This window comes from Tetrao urogallus (genome assembly GCF_951394365.1).
Source record: "Tetrao urogallus genome assembly, chromosome: 8".
NCBI lineage: Eukaryota > Metazoa > Chordata > Aves > Galliformes > Phasianidae > Tetrao > Tetrao urogallus.
The window spans coordinates 26,835,684-26,856,066 of record NC_136821.1 but is presented as its reverse complement, the minus strand read 5'-3'; the positions used below and the strand labels follow the sequence as shown (position 1 = coordinate 26,856,066).

General features: G+C 42.0%; 1 protein-coding gene across 1 annotated transcript in view; it reads right to left on the bottom strand.

The window, feature by feature from the left end:
- Positions 1–20,383, bottom strand: part of PLCL1 (phospholipase C like 1 (inactive)) — a gene marked incomplete at both ends in the record, with an annotated part of 183,195 nt that overhangs the window by 30,933 nt on the left and 131,879 nt on the right. Inside the window, 2 exons of the mRNA XM_079538888.1 lie at positions 3,631–3,834; positions 5,906–8,377. Coding sequence (XP_079395014.1) covers positions 3,631–3,834; positions 5,906–8,377 — 2,676 coding nt within the window. The remainder of the gene's footprint in view (positions 1–3,630; positions 3,835–5,905; positions 8,378–20,383) is intronic.

Here is a 20,383-nt window from a genome sequence, read left to right as displayed (position 1 = left end):
TCATTCAAAAACTGAGTGAGAAAAATTCTTGGGGAGCTTCTTTCACTTTCTCCTGAAAAAATACTTGCACAAGAGCCAGATGACTGGGAAAAGACAAGAAAATGTATTACCAAGTGTGTGTTATTTCTAATTTCCAAATGATTTAATCATTTCATCTCAGAGGAAAAATAAAGCTGAACCAATAACTGTAAAGCAAACTGCACAAGCGATTCTTGGTTCATACATGCTTGCATCAGCAAATGAATATACTGTGCAGAGAAACCACAATCTGTTTACCCAAAAAAATTTCACACACAAAAAAAATCTCACTTCACAGGATAACTGTTTGCAATGAATAATTCAGCCATCTGTCACGTCCAGCTGGGTCCCATTCATATTCCTCACATGGAATATCTCCTTTGCTTTCTTTTCTTTTCTCCCTCCCTCCTCACCCCCCTTTAAGTGTGACCACTGAACACCAGCACCAGTTTGGCAGACTGTAAGGTGCAGCACATGCTGCCTCACCTGAGCGAGCTCCGTGCAGTGTCCAACCACCCATGATGGGGAGCCTAGAGGTAAAAAGCAACAGGCAAGGTCTGAGGAACAGCTCTGCAAATGGCATGCCCTGCTATCCTCTGTTCATGCAATCGCTTGAGTTGGAAGAAGCCTGCAAGGACCACTGAGTCCAACCCCTGGCACCACACTGCACCATCCAGATTTCAAAACCTCCTTCTTCCAAGCACTCCTTGATCTCCAGCAGCACAGGGATGTGCCCACTGCCCTGGGCAGACTGTTCCATGCTCACCGCCCCCAGGGGCACCACCTTTCCCTCACTCCCAGCTGACCCTCCATGACATCACACACTACGCTATGTATAGTAGTAATCAAAACTGCACATAAGCTGAAATCAACTGTTCTCAACTGTGTTTCTAGTAGCACACATATTCTTCAAGAATGCTTTCTCTGCATTGCCCGTGTTCTACCTGATTTTCAAGTGGTCCTGTTCTCTGTACTCTCCAAAACTCCCCTACCATTGAAGGTATCACCACTGAAGACCCCTCCCCCATAAGACACAACAGTAGTTGAGTTCCATAAAATCACTCCAATGCGACTGTAAGAAAAATAGAGCCTTAAAAAAATCATTTGGAATCCTGAGACAAAGCACATCAGATTTTATTCTAATAGAGCCTCTCTCAAAAGAAAATGTTTAAGGCTGAACACAATAGTAGAACTAATTACCCAGGAAAACACAAACAAACTGGTCTTTGTCTATCTGCCTGCTCTGACAAAGGCTGAACACAACGGAATAAACACTTATTTGTTTTCAGGAGGGCTGTGGCTGGTCTCAGAGTATTTGCACCCTCCATTTGCCCAGGCTGTCAGCACTGCCCATGCCACATTATACACACAGGCAGAGTTTATATTTTCTTTGGGGAAAGAAAGAAGATGTGGTCAAAACCCACTTTGAGCCATTTATGGGGAATGCAGCAAGTAATTGCTCTAGTCCATCAAGATCCATGGAGCTACGCTCATCAACAACTTCTAACTGTACTATATCTTTTTGGTTTGTGAGTTTTCTTAATCATATCTAAAAGTTTTAGTTTGCTTTCCAACATCTCCTTGTGCACATTCACACTGCTTCCAAGTATTTCTCTCTGGAGAACAAAAGCACAGAAAAATCGCCCCTGTATGTTAACTTCTTCCTTTCTCTTTCTCTCTCTGTACCTCCTTCAACACCCCCTGACACGCTCTAGCTTACGCTTGCTGAATCACATGCTGACTGCCTGATTCAACCCCTCACGCAAACTGACCAGGAAAAGCTTCATAATAACAAGTTCCTTTCTAAAGAGAAGTACACTCTTGGTTAGAACAAGTCACTACAAATACCATAGCAAGAATACTTTCTCAGTATTAAAAGCACAAAACCCTCCACCGCACACTCACTGTATTTTCAAATATCAGAGACTTTATGTTTTAAATATAGAAAGGACAAAATAGATTTCAATCTTCTGCTGACACTGCTTCAAGAAGGGAATAACCAAAATAAAGCAAATATATTCATAAAATCTAGCTTTTGCTTTTTCAAAAGCAAATTGTATTAGCAACATAAGACATCCAACCAGCCAGACAACATGAACGAAAGTATCATAAGCTATGTTCTTCTTAACAAGAACTGCAGCTCAAATCAGCTAAAATGGAAGAATCATTTCTCTTCACTATGATATAGCCCTTGTGCTGTATCTCGATAGTAAACCTTTTCTCCATCAGAGACAAATGTGAAAGTAAACATTATTTAAAAACAGTTATTAAAAAGCTTTGATCTGCAACTCAAAGAGGCCTTTCACCTATTTAAAACAGAACAACTATTTCTAAAGTGCGTGGAGACCTTGATATGTCTCATGCGTACTCTCCAGTACATAATTATAAAGATCAGAGGTGACACATTCATTTTGGTAAACTCCATCAGCAAACCTCCGAATACAGAAGAAATCCTTGTTTCGTGGCATTTGCTCATTCAGCCAAGCATCACACATAACAACTCCATCCTAAACATGGCAGGTGACTGGACATCAAATCCTCATTCTAATATTGATACAGCTGGTATTTTATTACCACAAATGCATTACCTTCAAATTATACAAACCACTCTGGAAGGAACCCAAAGTTTTTTTTTTCAGAGTATTTGTAGCATTTCTCCTGAAAAGTGTGTTAAAACAGCAAAATTGGAGATGGAATGGAGGAGGGCATTTGGCACAGTAATAGCTGGTCAAAGATGCAGTCAATTTTATAACACTTCAGGGTCTCTGGAAGCAATTTGATACCCCTCAACTTACTTGCAATTCTTACTTTTATTCCATGTGTACATAAGCTGTGGAAATAATTGCTGTGCACTGTAAATGCATGTGATATGTAAGTTACATTTCACAGAACTATGCAGTTTTCTACCAGTTGATGAGGATCAGCTACCAAAGATGGGAAGATACAAGGCAGTCTAATAACATGAGAGGTATGATGTAAGAACAACTATTCCTGCAACAAGTCACACGTGCTCAGCACATGAAGCTGAGCAGCAGCATTTACATCAAATTATTTTAGATTGACTCTTCACATTTTGCAAGTACTTCTGTACCATACCACTTTCTCCTTCCCCACATGTAAGAGGGGGCATTTCAAAACGTTCCTTCTGTGTCCTCTTAAACAAAGACACTTAATTGGTTTTAGCAGGGACACAGACACTATGTACAGTGCTGCAGAAAGGCATTGAGAGAGGACAGCTCAGCTTTGCCTCCCTATCTGATGGCCTTGCTCTCTGCTGAGAGGAGACAAGCAAAGGGAAACACAAATCTTGCTCCTTCTCAAGGACAATGACAAACAGCCTCTGGTACATGCTGAACTGCTGCTGTTTTCATAAACAAAGTCACTCGTTAAGTGCCAACATGTGCTAGTCACAGCCATGTTTAAAGGAAAAAAAGGAACAACAAGGAAATGCCCACTGTTGTGATTTGAATGATAGGACAATTTTGCATAGTTTAAATTGCTTGAAGAGCTCCATTCGTTTAACAGAAACTTCCAGGCAGAAGAAAGCCAGCAAGAAGCCTGCCATTTTTGCAACCATGGGAAAAGACACAGGTAGCAGTGGGAAGCACCTACCAGGTCATATGCAGCCAGAACCTTTTTCTGCACGTCAGGCACAGTCCCCAGAGGCTCTAGGTAAGGAAACGCGTCCTTCATACAGAGGGTAACAGAGGGAGCATTCTCACTGCTTACGAGCCGCGAGGACAGGGTCAGGATGCACTGCTTCAGGCTTGCGATGGGTGGCAGCCCACACAGCTCTTTGACTGACACTATGGCATTCTGGGGGAAGAAAAAGAAATAGTTTTGCACAAATCCTCACCTGCCATTAGTTCCCCACCTGCCAGCATACAGTCATTGCCTTGGGGCTTCCCTTTCCACCACACATCCAAATACAGGCGCAAGCACACCTTCAAGCTCAGAAGGGTCATGTTAGCATTTGCAGGATTTTAAGTTTTGCTTTCATACTCAAGACGTTGACAAGACAACATTGCCAGGACTATTCCCATGGCTAGTTTTACAGCTTCTCTGCATTGCAAATCCAGCCCCTGTGGGGACAAGCTTTGGTCCCAAGTATATCAAGCCACCAGCCTAAAATGCTATTTCTCTTCTCAAGTGTTTGGAGTCCAATTGCTTTTGATGCTGTAATCGCCTCACTCTCCTGTCATTATCATCCTCCAGCAAGAACAAGTTCGACAGACATATTTCCCATGGGAAAGGCAGACAGAAAAAACATACTTTGTTTTCAGCCCTGCATTACCACACCATAAAGAAATACAAACACTCTTTCTTCTTAATAGGTCACATGTAAGAAAAATCAATACTGGATATACAGGTCAAATCCAACTAACATACGACAATTTATTTATTTATCAAGTCAGTGGATGTATGGCTGAATCACCCTCAATAATTTAACTTCTCAAGTCATACAATCTGTGACCACGACACCAAAAAAATCTAAGTGAGAGAATAATGTAACAGCTCATAACTCACCCTACAATGTCTTCCTGAAAAAAGTCAAATGCCCAACTTATTAACAGAGAAGTCTCTCATTAATCAAATGCATTAGCATGCTGTTCAATCTAATGACAGCGTCTTTACGGAGCCTTCCCAAAAGCAAGATCTTGTACTGAAATTTTGTTTGGCAGGCAGATTAATGCTATTTCTGAGTTCAAGTCGAAGAACATTTTCTTTCATTATAGTTCACGTATATAATCCTGACCTAGACAGAAGGTGGAGTCAGCAGCTCAAACTAGTTACTTTCAAGGCTTGCAGGAAAGGCTGGGAAGAGTTTCCCATTCTTAAAAATATGCTTAGACTAATCCTTTGGGAGTGATTTAAAACTTATGTCATTTTGTAAACTTTTCTAGCTGCCAACATTTCATTTGCTTTAGACTCCATCCAGAAGAGTGGGGTCAATGAAGTGATACGCATTTTTTTCCTGTTTTCAAGACAGAAAAATGAATTGTTTATGTATCTTTACCAAGGAGATAGACAGTTGTGGCTGATTTCAGTTTCTCATTAAAGAAAACTCATTGTTTAATTGCTCCTCGGTTTTGTTTCTAGGCAGCGCATGGACCTCTGAGCTGAGTTCACACTTACCAAACCTGCACAGCTGCCCAGCACACAGAAGACAACACCCTTGCTGTGGCAGCACCTCCTGCTGCCCACAACAGTATAACCCAGGCACTTACACACAGTGAGCTCTGGCTGCTCTCAGAGCAGAGCAGGCAAGCAGACAAGGTGCCAGGAGAACATCTGAGCCACAGTGCATCACCACTGTCTGGGCAGGCACTCAGCCAGGCAAGGCAACACGGCTATTTAGCAAGGCAGAAATTACAACCCAAGCAGCCTTTAGCTATGTACATCAAACATTCACAGCCCTTGGCTGAACAGTGGCAACAGGCACTCAGGGCAATGTGCTGTTCTTAGCATGATGGGTTTCTGTGGTGCAGGCAATACTCTAAGGAAAAGAAAAAAAATATATAGCATAACCCTCATTGAGACAGCAAAGCAAAAGCTTGCTGACATTTTCCTGCAAGAAATGCAAAGAAATGAAGCTTTGAAGACCTGAGGATGTAAATGTATCCGCCCATCTGCTTTCCTGGACAAGGACACCCAGTAACGTGTGTGTTCAGAGAGAACATACTGATTTTTAAACAATTTTGCCTAGCCCCATATCTGCTTATTAGGTAACACCTATAACTGTCAGCCTCTTAACACCCAGTTACAAGGTGAGATGGCTGTGGGCCTCACACTTCTCCAGTTTTCCACCAAGCTTTCCCTACTGGCAAGGCTCACCAGGACCTCTGCTTCTGCATTCAGTATACACCAATGCAGACAACAGCCATACCTGCATGTTCTCTCTCATGTCGGTGGCCTCTCGTAGTGGATGCACAGCCAACTTAAAAATGTCATCGATAGTCTTGAGCCCAGTGTTCCTCAGCATGGTGTACTCCCTTGCTTTCTTTCCTATCCTCACCGAGAGGCTGCGCTTTTGGGCCTTTCCACCTCCACTTCGATTGGTTATTGCAATATGAACAAACAGCGTAACGTGCTCCATGATATCGCCAACAAAAGACCGCAGCGGTATGTGCCTGTATCCAGGCTGCAGGCACTCCAGTGGGATGGTGTACTGGCCTATGAACTCATCCCCGATGTAGTCATCGTCCAAAACAACAAAACGGATCATGGCCAACTCTGGTAGATTGATCTGGAACTCAAAGCTCTCATCAAAAATTGGGTTATCACTGTTTTGCTGAACGGTTTTAGTTCTTTGTTCAGTGCAATCTGCAGGAATCCCATGTATTTCTATACAAACGTAGGGATCAATGACATCCCCTTTTGCACACGCACCTTTGGGTTTTGGAAAGTTCTGTCCACTGATTATTTTGACATGTAGAACTTGAGGAGAGACTCCTGGAACAATGCCCTTTGTATTTGCACTGAAATAAGACACTTCTTCACGCATCACTGAAGGCCTGAGAACATACCCGCATCCACCATTCTGTAGAAACCAGCCAGTGTGCAGGTCCATCATGGGCCCTGGAGTCTGATAGTTCATTGCCACTATCTGACAACCACAATTCCAAAAATCTTGAGGATTTAAATTACTGGAGTCTATCCTCATAGCACTGGGGTACACTCTGGAAAGAAACTTTTTGTTGTAGTTGACAAAATCCTCAGGGTATTCATTTGCAATTCGACTGGCTTCTGCTTCACTAAAGGAGCAGATCTCCCAATAATTTTGAGCTTTCATGGACGTCTCAAAGTCTTTGTATTGGACAGATTTGCATAGCGACACCAAGTCAGATAACTCCCTGCACAGCCAGATCAGCTTTGGTTCCCTTGAGAAGTCTTCTGACAGTCTCCGGGATATTTCAGCCTCTTCATCTTCATCTGTGACTTCCCCTTCTAGTATATCCTGGTCGCAGGGCAGCTTCTTCCCCTTTACAATGATCTTCATTTTCAGTTTCTCAGGTGACGGGAGGTAGGCTTCTGAAGATAAAGGTGTCTCCGTGTAGAGTTTGTTTCCAAAGATCCTTTTCATGTGTTGTACCACAACCTTCTGCTGTTGTACGGAGCAGTGGTTCCCCAAGCATAGAATAAGGGGGTATTCTGATGCAAAGAATGCCAATTTGTTTATCACCTCGATAACATTTTGAAATGAAAGTGGCGATGTCATGTTGTTACGGTTACAAATAATGGGCTCATTATCTGGGCCATCACAGACATCTAGTTCAATACTCCGACAACTCATTTTTAAAGCTCTGATGTAACCATTGATATCAGCTGGCCCTCTGAGCTGGTCTTCAATGAGATATGTGTTGTGGGATGCATTGATGTAGTAATGCGACAAGGGCTGTGTCATGTCTTGGACAATCTTTTTGTGCTCGGGATCAAAAATGTCACATTCTGGGGACAGCAAATATTGAGTAAATCCATCAATTGCAAGAAAACCTTTCAAACGTCCTTCTTGAGAAAGCTCATATCTGCGTATAATATCTAGACACATTTCTTCTGTTATGTGGGTCACTCCTTGCTCAGCCTCTAAAAACAGCATGAGGTCATTGGCATCTAGATACTCTTTGTTTTTAGATATCTGCACAAGTAAGAAATAAACTTCTGGTCTGGTGCAAAGTTCGCAGAATGCTTCGTAAAATTCCTCTTCTGTTACTCGTGTTGTCAGTTTCTCTTTGCTCTTCTGGATTTCCTTGAATTTTAATCTAATTTTTGATTCCTTTAAGGTGGGGTTAAGCTTCTTTATTAGTTCCACAGATGTATCTTCTAACATTATGCCATTACCATCAACGTCTGCTGCTTCAAAGACAGTTTTCAGCCAGGCAAACCGTGGAGTATTATGGCTGCTTTCCATCAAATCCAGGGGTTGTTTGCTACGAGAAACCAAGTACCTTAATCCCGATACCCAAATATTGGCCACGTCAGCTGAATTGGCAACCAGGTCGAGGGACTCATAGTTCTCACCGTGAATTACCGACAGCGCGCAGTCCTCAGAAATCTGATCTGCAAGTCCGTTATTCCTGAACGTTTCTGTGTTCTTCCCTAGCCTGATTTCTTTTATAGCAGAAATATCGAGCTTGGCTTTCTCAAGGTCCTTTTTGGAAGGCTCCCAACGAAGAGCCTGCAGATCAGGATCCAAAGTAAAAAAACGGTTATAAATCCGGGAATTTGGACGAACTTTCTTCAGTTCACACCCAGCCTGCATAAAGCTGATACAGTCACTAGCACTGCTTATTTTTTTCTCTGATGGCATGCTGCTGAAGGACACTGTTTTCTTTCTTCCACATTTCTGGTTTGAAGGATCCTGTGAATGATTGTGTTTAAAGGAAAAAAAAAAGAAAAAAAAAAGAATGATTAATTTTTCTTTGGCCATTCCACAAGTACATAAATAATAGAGAAGATATTTTTACGTAAAGATAATTCATGATCTCCCGAACCTCAAAACACCACACGTTATCCCTTCCCACCATTCAGTTCCCTGCTGAGCTATAAAACAGTCATACAGTGACTTGACTGATCACAGCATTTCAGACACCAACTTTCCATGAGTGACATTTGCAGCTATTTAACTCTTCTCCAGATCTCAGCAACTTGCTAGAGGTGTGATGAGATAGCATTCAGTTGTGTCATGTCTTCAGAAAAGATACGGGAAGAGGGCTTTGTGCAAAGCTCCAGAACCTGATCTTAGATTTGCTTAAAAGTTGAGTAGAACTGCATTTACAAACAGGATTTAAAAGATGTAAAAGAGAAACTTTGGGATAAAAAGGCATTAGAAAAAGTCTCAGAGTGCATAGGAGGAGAAAGGAAAGAAGTCAACAAAGCAAGGCTGGGAGGCAAGTCTGGGGCAGACCACCAAGCCTGTGCCCTTGAACACTTGGTGCTCAGCAGATGAGTTCCTGACATGCCTCTGCCTCTTTTCTGTCATCTTAGATACCTCATATGAAATGAAAACAAAACCAAACAGACGTGAGTCAGCCCCTTGAGATACACACTCAGGAGGAATCTGGGCTTTCTTATTTGTATGTTTTACTATCTTTTGCCAAGGGATGCTCTCACCATGCAGAGAAGACCATCCAGCAGTGTGGCTCTCATGCATGCTTTTGTGACAGCCCCATTTACTCCCCTGCTCAGCCCCAACCTTCCTCACACTTGCTCATCTCTCTACGTGCTTTAGAAAGCAACTCTTCGGGAACTTTCTGAATGCCAAGACCACAAAACACCATGAGAAAATGAAGGACAACCAAGCAAAAAATCCAAAGCCCTTTCTTTATGGCATATTTTCTAGCTCCTTTTGAGGAGACACATGTGACCATCATTTCAGTATCAAGTACTTACTGCTGGATGTAAACCGAGCTGCCTGCAAAGCTTTTTGTAATTTTAGCTCAGCAACTAAATTTAAGTCTTTCTCAACATATTATCAATTCAAAACATTTCACAGTAATTACAAATTGCAAACCATTCTTTTTCTCTGCGTGATTTACATCTAATCCGTTAGTATTCAAACAATCCACCAGCTACAAAACACCATTTTTAAAACATTGTTCAAGGCTGTAATTCATATAGTTATACACTTCTGACAACTGCTTTCCTGCCAGTTTCCCAGAGATACTTCTCCAGTTCCCTGCCTTCTGCCATTGAAGGGACTTTTGCTGCCTGCCTGGATCTTAGGTGCAAGGGCAGTTCCCAGGTGAGGAAATCTTGCTGGGTGCTGGCACACAGCCTTCCACCCCACTCCTCAGGCTCAGACCTGAGAGGCACGCCACAGACCAGCTTCCCAACAGCCCTGGGGACCCAGTCTGAGACACCAGAATCACTAAGTTCCCCAAACCTTTGCATCTTGGACTGCACCATAAGCTAGTTTCCTGCAGCTCCCATGTATCTGCTGTATTATTCAGCCTTCCTCAAGTCAAGCTGCCCTGCAAATCCTAAATTAAACCCTAGCACTAGTCATGCCAACCATCCTCTCCCATTGCTACCTTCTTGCTGCTCTTCCCTGTCTGCACTCAAACAGGATCTCACATAGCTTTGCCAGCCAGACCAAAAGTCTTGGTAAAGAATGTCTTCACTTGTAATTGGCATTTTTGTATAGATAGTTCCAGCAAATTAGTAAGCAGAAACATTACTACAAAACTGCTGTTGTCATCCACTCCATTCAAAAACATCTGATATTTTCCCAAAACTTTGGACACACAAGTGGACTTAAAGGCATGGGAGCTATTGGGAACAAACTCAAAACCACTAAACTTCTTAGGTTAAAGATTTCTCATTGAACTGCTAAAGGGACTTCTCTTGACAGGAAGAATTACTTTAGCCATTTATTGCAGTACTTATAATAAGAATAGGTCTTTTAAGGGAAAATAAAAAGATGAAATCAATGAAGTGAGTGCCTTGGGCCAGCTACTTTTCAAATTAGTTTTCTGCTAAAACATTGTGTGGCTGCATTAGCACACATCTGTGGCCATGAAAATACTGGAGCAATATATGTTGATGAACATAAACTGCTCACGTTCAAGGGTTTGGTTTTTTTTTCCCCTCTTATTTATTCACATTTAGGTAACAGTTGATGTACACATCAACAGTTAGACTATTACTCAATTGAGAATTTTAGAAAGGACAAAAGCATGCATCTCTGCCTCTGAGTCATCCAGTATTGGTTAGCAACAGAGGATTTGATGGCACATGGAATGGCTTGAGTTGGAAGGGACCTCAAGGATCACCAAGTTCCAACCCTCTGCCACAGACAGTGTTCAAATACTAGACCATGTTGCCCAGGGCCCATCCAATCTGGCCTCGAACATTGTCAGTGAGGGGGCATCCACAGCCTCTCCAGGCAGTCTGTGCCAGGACTTCACTACCCTTTCTGTGAAGAACTTCCCCCAACATCTAATCTAAACCTTTCCTCCTTTAATTTAAAACCATTCCTCCTTGTCCTCCCACTAAGAGAAAGACCAGCTCTTAGAAAGCCATACACAACAGGGTACCCTGAATAAAACTCGGTGAAATGTTGGATCATGTTGGAACGCGTTGTTTCCTTTTCAATTTGATGCTTATTTCTTCTTGTTTGTCTCCACAGCACCTCCAAGCTTGACTTCAATCCACAGAGCACTTTCTCCAGAAATATGCTGAGAACAGTTGCCAGGAACCCCAGCAGCAATTAAATTCAATAATATTTATTAGCTTGCACAGCATCCAGAAAAACAGGTCCAGACATTAGGTTCACAGTCCTATGCATCTTTTTTTTTTTCCCCCGGTGCATTTTGAATAAGAAATACCCTTCAAAGACTCCTTTCACTTAACACATATAAGCTTAGTAAAATAGCAAGCACAAGCTACATTTTGTTTAAGAATAGCTGGCATCCTGTGGTTTAAAACAAATAAATAAAACCTTCACAAACACATTCAGTTGAACAAACCTGCTTTCAGCTTCACCCTTCACCACCTTTTTGCCCCTCTCCACACTCTAATAGTTTTACTTCCCCTGTGGCACCCTCCTCCTGTTGGATGGCAGTGCAGGGCCTGCTGCCCCCAGGGTTCAATTGGCCCTTCTGGCCCCAGGGCACACTGCTGGCTCAGATTCACCTGCCATCAGCCAGCACCCCCACATCCTTTTCCGTAGAGCAGCTCTCCAGCTCTTGTCCCCAGTCTGACATATCCGAGTGCTGGCCTGCCTTACATCCGAAAACTGCAAATGACTGTTTTCTAAAGATTGCTGAAGGAGAGATGCAGAGCTCCAGGCCCAAAATAGTAGAAGCTCTTCTGCTGCACACATCATCCTCGTCAGAGGCACTGGCTATGTAAACAGTGGGATCAGGAAGCCATCAGCAGTTGTGGGAAAACTCCACCCTATCCACCCTAACCTCTGACCACTCAATCTTCTGCTGTTTAAATCAAAGAACTAACAGAAATAAATGTGAGATTTAAAAAAACATATGAATAAACACTTTCCATCTCATTCCACTGCTTTTAGCAAAAGGACAGGACGTAAATTGTTGAGTCTGAAGTTAAGAAACAGGGTGGTAATAACGGCTGTAAAACACCAACCCCGAACACGGACTTAAAGCTCATGCATAATTTATCCGAAATCACATTACCTGAAGGACCTCTTACACATCAACAGCATTCCAAGATTCTAAGAAGCACAAGGAAGGCGAAAAGCTTCTCTAACTGAAAACACCAAGAGCTGCAGGGCTTCTGTGAAAGGCTGTTAAATTCAGTATTGATGTCGAGAGCTAAACTTGTTAAGTGCAGTTAAGAGCCATTTCCCCAAAAAACAATTCACATTTTCACCGGTATCATCACACCTAAAAGAAAAGCTTAATTCTGATCTTTGCCATTTACTGTGAACTTAGCGCTAAAAAATCAATAACAGACAGCTTAGCCTGCCCTCACAAATAGATTGTGATAAATGGTGCATCCTAAAAACTATCTGGAAACACCAGACGATACACTTAATTGGCCAGCTGATTACCTGATTTATTTTTTTTTTTCCCTAGGAGAAATGAATTAGCTCTACACGGGGGCGGATTGTTTTTTCATTTTTATTTTTTAATCAAAATCTCTCAGAGTAAGGATAGTCATTTTGATCTTTTAAGATGCTTCTAGTATTTGTTATACACAGAGAGAATCCCAATCCCCCAAGTTTTAAAGGCATACCAAAAGTGCAGTAGGAAAAATGTATCTTTATGTTAAAGAAACCAGTGTGTCACTAATGCCACTCCAAACATCTTGCAGCTGGTTGACATATGATAGTGTAATTTTTCTATAATCAAGTAAATCAAGAGCAGAAAAAACATCCAGTCAGTGTTGGTGTTAGGTCTGCAATCAGACCTCACACACGAGGCAACTCAAAGCATGAACCCACTGCACTGGCAGGCTACTATTACAGGTAGCTGATATTTTTCAAAAACACATTTATTATTCAGACTCATAGATTTCTGTGGACCTCAGCCATATTCTGGCCATCAGCATAGAGTACCCAAGAAAAGTCCACTTCACAGATTTTACCTGTTCTCATTACAGCCTCTGCTATCAGAAAGAATCAATGAGCTGAACTCCCTGTAATCTTCCCTGGCAAGGCCTGTATGATGCAAGTGCCAGACATTCACTGCAACATTCATGGGACAGTAAAGAAAAGGTTACATATTTCATCCATGCTGGCATTCTCAGCACAACACAGCCAACGCTGCACAGGCACTCAACAACCAGACAAATTCTTGAGGCAGTCGCAGGAATTCTGCCTCTCACTTGGGAATCACAATGATTTGGGTTGGAAGGGACCTTTAAGATCATGTGGTTCCCAGCCCCTGTTATAAGCAGGGACACCTCCTTCTAGACCAGGTTGCTCACAGCCCCATGCAGCCCAGCCTTGCATGCTTCCAGGGAGTGGACATCCACAACCTCACTGGGCAGCCTGTTCCAGTGTCTCACCACCCTCACAGTACAGAATTTCTTCCTAATATCTAGTCTAAATCTACCCTCTTCCAGTTTAAAACCATTTCCCCCCATCCTGTTACTGCTGCCCTTATAGTAAGTCCCTCCCCAGCTTTCCCATGGGCTCCTTTCAGGTACTGGAAGGCTGCTACAAGGTCCCCCCGAAGCCTCCTCTTCTTCAGGCTGGAGATTCCTCAGCTCTCAGCCTGTCCTCATAAGGGAGGTGCTCCCGTCTTCTGATCATTTTTATGGTCCTCCTCTGGACTCCAACAGCTCAAAACACACCGCTCAACAGATTAGTAGAGCAGATGATAATGCTGAAAAGTAGTCTTTTCATAGCACAATTTCTACTACGTCAGGGATTTGAGCGTATGTGGAATAAGAACTATATCCCATATATAATAACTATATATATAAGAACTATATAAGGTTTAACACACCCACTCTTAAAAACTGAGATCCGTAATGGAATAAACAAAAAATTTAAAGCAGACCAAAAATACAACGCAGACAGATCATATGAGAAATAGCTTCAGATGGCAGGATCCAACAATTTTCCAGGTATTGAAACAGTCACAACAACAGCACATCTGAAAATCGAGTTAGGTGTCACTAGTTAGCAGTTTAACTTAATCTCCAGTTCCACACAAAATACTAAGCACAACTTTCATTCATGGGATAGCAGTGACTGAGGGATCTCAGACACAGTGAGAAGAAAAGCATCATAGAAAACCGTAATATCAACATTTTCAGCAGGCTCCTTTGAGCACCCCAGGATCAGCCAGCTGCTGGGAATGGTTACGGAAGGACTGTCACCAAGACTGGTGATAATAACTTCACCGTTATTTGAGCTTCTCATCAAAAAGGGAAGAAATGTCACCGTGCAGAATGGGCACTGCGAGGGCAGGAAAATGCAGTAAAGAAAATAACTCAACTATGCTGAGATCCTGGATGGTCCCCTCTGGAGAAATTCAACAGAGGGCAGGATTACAACAGCTCGTCTGCTTTCCTCTTTCTCTCCAGTACTAAAAAAATCTTTTCAAATACTGGAGTGAATGCTGGAGAGAAATGACCTGGAGTGGGAAAGAAAAGAATGGCTGGAGGAGATCTGAGAAAAACATTGGAACCAAAATGATTTGCTATTCAAAGAATGTTTTGTTGCGTGTACTTGTTTGCGTTGTTTAAATCACTAGCATTGCCAAATTCATTCAATTAATCGTTAGAGAAAATATACCTTTGCAGCTTAAATGACAAAAGAGAGCAAAGGAAAAAAGTGGCAGAACGTGAAGACACCATCTGGAAGCACTTTCCAGAAATATAGTCCATATAACACAAGAAAGGTTTATTTTCTGGCACAGTATGACACTGTAATTACTATTCCAACTTTTTTTTTCCCAAATGATTAGGGCCATGCAGCATAAAGTCAAGGAAGTGTTCAATGCCTGTAATGATCCTACCACTTCCCAGCTCCTTCTGCCATGGTCGTTCCTCCTGTTCTCTCTTTACACCTCATCACCCAGCTAGTTTCCACAAAGGCATTCCTCGTAGAATTATGTAACTCCCTTCTATCCAGAAATAAATTCCTGCATACCAGTTCAATACATACGCATAACACCTTTGAATAATGCTGTGGAAGACCCTACCTGATGTAAATTTTCCATAGATCTTTGTTCTCCCTCTGAAACATAAAACTTTTTGACTTCCCCAATGCCAAATCTATTCCTAGCTGTATTTAACCACATAGCTTTAGTTTGGAAGGGACTCACAGAGTCCACTGGACTTTATGTCTCCAAACACTGCTCCTTTATTTCCATACATTTTGCTAGCTTGCAAACTGTAACGCTTCTGAGTCTCCAAGAGCACCTTGGATGTAGATTGGATTTATCTTCATGCATTAAGGAAATATAAACCTGAGAAAGACAGAGAGACACTTTGTCTTCAAGCAGAAGCAGTAACGGCAAGCCCAGGGAAAATGAGTCCTCAGCTGCAGCATTCCCAGGAGATCTCCTTGTCTTACTCAGTCTTCTACAGAGTCTCTTTTCAATGCAGTTAGTAGCAAAAATTAAGAGCGCTGTCTTCTTAAAGCAGCTAACCCCACAGCAGCCTCAGACCTACCTTACAGAGCTTCTCCCTCCCTGCAAAGCAAAGCACAGCTCCTATTAGCCTCTCATCTGCAAACAAGTAGAACGTCTGCAGAAGCATGAGAATCTGTGCTACTTCAGACCATGGAGAAGTGAGTTAAAAACCAGGGGTCTTCATTAAGTACTAGGTGGCACAGCACAAGTCTGACTCAGGCTGCAAGGTCCCAAGTTACTTAGATGTAATTGATCAGATTCATGCCTTAAATGCAATCTGGAGACAAGCCAGTGCCAAGAACAACTGGTGGAGTTCAGACAATATGAGCTTTTCCCATTTATGCTTATATAAGACTTGAAAATTGGTTTAAAGGTTTACAGAGGTGACTGCTTCATATCGATCAAAGCATGGATCATAAAAGAAAGGGCTACAGCTAAAGGTTGGGATGGGAAGCTCTGCTTCCTGGCTGCTGCGATGCTGTTCAATGACACACAGTGAAGAGAGAGCCCAGCTTTGAGGTGTATTTGTAAAATTGAGCAAGGGGCAATACTTAAAGATAAGTGAGCTCCATTCTGGTGACAGATTCATGGGGTCATGTTGCAAGGAACATAAATCCCATTCATGAGTGTACCTGTACAATTTAAGCAAGCAACCGTGTTATTCTTTTGGCATAATAAGCAAGAAAAAAAAAGAAGAAAACAACCACAAAGATCCAGGCTGCAAAGCTAGGAAACACCAACGCCTTAGTGTGTTCCTTACAGAACTGTGCACACTGACCAGGAAGACCTGAAAATTCCACTGACAAAAACAGCTCCGGCTTTACCCTGACATAAGGGCTGCCATGGCTCTGAGGAGTAGGAAAATAAGCGCTGCAATATCTACACATCTCAGCACAGCATTAACATTCATCTCTTTTGCTACTCAGAGATCGGTTGGCTTCACAGCAAGTACAAAGGACATCACTACACTGTCCTTCCAAAACATGGAGACTAGGGCACCTTCCCACTGTCACCAGGTAAAAAAATACTCAGCAGCTGCCCTGTATGCTTGTGCTACGTGCTAAGGGATTCTCTGTATCCCTTCTTCAGATAAAAAAACCAATCCTGAACTAAAATTAAGTCTCACTGAGGATTTGACCTAGTTGAACTCTTAAGGCTTTTAAAATTAAAAGATAAAAAGAGAGAGACCTCCACTGTCTACGTCAAGTCCTTAAAATCTGACACAAGATAGTGAACTATAGGATGTAGCTCAATCATCTAAGTGTGATCTTCAGTCCACCCACAGAAAACACTACTGATGCCAGACAAGCCAGAAAGGTGATGCTATTTAAAAACATTGTCTTTTGAGCAGGAAAGAAAGTCAGCTACAAGAAAGGAAAACATTACAATAGGAGATGTTGTTGTGGGTTATGAAGAGAGAAAAAGTAGGACAGTAGTAAAGGAAGAAAACAGAAAAGGAACAACAATAACCAGAGGAGCTGATACAAGTAGAAGGTTTTGGTACTCAGTAGCAACTAAAGCAGAGAAGATACAAAGGCTTCAGTTGCTTCGCTCTTGGAAATATCAGGAGCAGGCAGACTCCCACCAGTGGTCCATCACAGCGCAGGAACACTGGTATTGCTAGTAATATGATTACAGGAAAGCATTTGTTCACAAAAAAAATAATTAGAATTCCAATAGTAACTCAGGAAGAAAGGCCAAATTTAATGAAGGGGCAGTTGTTAAGCCATGATAAAGCCATATTTGGACACTTTCAGGATTTAACAGTTTCAATCAGTAGTTGAATTAAATAGTGAATCAATCTACTTTAAGATGATCTTCAAATTAAGTTTCCTTATCGATCTTGTAGAAATTCAGAATGTAGACTGACATTATTACAGATCATGGATGATTACATAGCGGTCAGTACTGTCCTACGATACATCTCTTCAACTGCTGGAAGTTGACATATGCAAAGTAAAAAAAAAGAAAGAAAAAGTGGACAGCTGGCCATGGTCATAAACTCCCAGTGACCACAGCTAAGTCTCCACCATCAGAAAGACCTTCATCATCACTCCTTCCAAAACAATGTCTTACGAGATCAAGTGTGATTTCATTTAAGTACTCTATACAATGGAGAGTAGACCAGATTTCCGCAATGTATTTTGGCCTGATTAGCAAGGTATTGGTTCAAAAATTCTATCCTGTATTTTTCCAGAGTGAACTGTTGAATGTTACTATGCCTTCTGGTCTGGTATCATGGTGTCGTAGATTACTTGGCACCAGGGACCCAAAATAGGATGGCCAATTTAATTTGAGTCTGAATCTTGTAACAATCCTCCAGGAATAACCTGTGTAATCCAATAAGCAACCCAAATCTCCACAGTCTAATCATATTATTTTAAGCCCTTTATAATCAACTTAAATTATTGGTTCATTAATCACATTTATGCTGATTCAGACCAACTGCAACCCCTACATTCAATAACAAAGTTTAAAAAAAATCAATAGAATAAGGTAGATAAATTCTTTTAATGGGACTGTTTTTCTAATTGCCACTCATAATTGAATTATTCAGCAGGTTGAGACAGGCGACAAAAATGATTATGACCTACGTGGGTAAGTATTGTTTTATCAATCTGTAATGTAGTTGGGGTGAAATTTTGCTTCAAGGGTGCAGCCTAAAGGTCCTGGCTTTCTGTAAGAGGAAAAAGCAACTTGAGTGCACCTGAGAAAGGCATTAGTTCCTCCAAGGGAATTGTGATGAATTTAGGAAAGTGTCCTTGAGATGCAGGAGTTGGTGCAGTCGGGTACAAATGGCAGCACGTTCAGTACTTTACTTCCACTTGTAGCGTTGTGTCTTTCCTTAGTAACTATGTACATCGTGCTATAGGCACTGTACTCACCTTCAGCATCCCCAGGCTGAAAAGCTGAACAGTAGGTTTAAGTTACACCCACGGATGTAATCCCAGTGCAAAGAGCAGCCTGTGCCAAGCTGTGAGCCCTGCTGCTGCACTCCAGTAGGGAAGCAGGGAGTTGGCGTGGCTAAAACCAATACAGAAATGAAACAGGGACTAGAGTGATTAACTTAGCATCAGCATAACAAGTTAAATGTCTGCCTTAAAAGCAACGATTTACCCAATACTGCAAAGGAAACAAGTACTCAAGGGACAGCTGTGGTAGCCTCATTAAATCAAAGTACATGAATTTAATAAGTGGGCATACAGTGAATTCCTAACAACAGAGAATCTGAATGTTTGCATTACTCATCAAAATCAGGAGTAAAAGATACAGGTTAGGAGTGCTCTGTTAAGCAACCTGCAGCACCATAGACGTCCAGTTTATTTAAAGAATTATGGATTTCCTCCAGTGAGACTTTTTTTTTTTTTTTTTTTTTTTTTTTTTTTTTACCACATTTCTTCAAAACGATGTACCTTCAAGGGCAGAGCACCCCTACTTCCAGGAGCTCAGATTTTTGTTTGCTTTGCTTAAATGAATACAGCGGTGTAGTAATTCAGCAATGTAATTTCACTCTGGTCATGTACTTTGGCAATTATCATTCCTTTTTCTCACAAGTAAATTAGCTGCATGCCTGAATATAACAGTCCCTTGGGTTTCACACAGCACATGCATTATATGCTTGAAGTTTATCACCTACCTGGCATAATTACTTCCATACAGCTAACATTTAAACATTATAAATTAGTGGCCAAAAGGGTATTAAAAAAAAACCAATCTAACCATGGTGCAATTACAATCTAACTGCTGTGTAGCACTGTGCTTAGTACTTCATGAGAGAAAGTAACACTTAAATGAACCCCCCCCAATAGTTACATACACATGACATACTTAGAAAATGTTCAGTAAGAAAAAAAATTGCAAAATCTACCAGAAAATGGGTACCATTACCTTCCAGTTGTGCTCAGCGACCCCTGGGAGACCGCTTGGAAAACACTGTGCTGGATTTGGACTCGTCATGCTCACAGGATTCAAAAATGTTTCTGAAGCACAGAGGTGGGTACCTCCAGATCTAATGCTACCCTTGCCAGGTCTCCATCCCCCTCAGCACCATGCCATGATGCACTGTGAGGGCACACGCCTGTCCTCCTGTCCCGATCCACCAGCTCACCACTGCCACCACAAAGCACAGGTCTCTCGTCTCCGGTTTCGTGTAGAAATGCTTCAGTGCTTTCAGCCAAGCAGCACAGTTACAGAACAGCTGCACTACTGCTTAATGCACTCAGAACTCAATACTGCTGAAGTTAGGTATTTAATTAAACTGGAGGATATCCACTGCAGAGTGCATTTGATGGGGAACCACAAGTGGAGGCGTTGGGAGTTTTAAAGAAGATACTGGGATAGGAATCAAATCCCACCTGTCTTCAGACATTTGCTCCATTATTCTAAATATGAGAATAATTTTTTCTTCACTTAGAGTCTAACTTGATGTCTACACATTTCTGTAGCAGACAAGCAAAGGGTCCTTCATGGAACAACTGAGGTAAGAGCAAACCTATTTTATTTTATTTTTTCCCCCCCCTCGGACACAGTGGTTGGCACCCAGTTGCAGTGAAGGCTTATTTCTAACCAAAAGCATGTAAGCTGTTGAAAGCAAAGCTTGATTGATGATCCTTGACATACTCTATAAGGACAGCTCTCAAATTCTTTCCCAGTGATATGCCACTTGTCTGGACATCCAGAGCAGGAGTGGGGCACAGTAAGGGTGAGGATGGGCCCCTTCCACAGCAGTCACCATTCTCCCTGAGCACACAGTCTCTTTTCTCCCAGCCCTGCCACCACAGCTCACCTCCTCCAAGCAAAGCCAC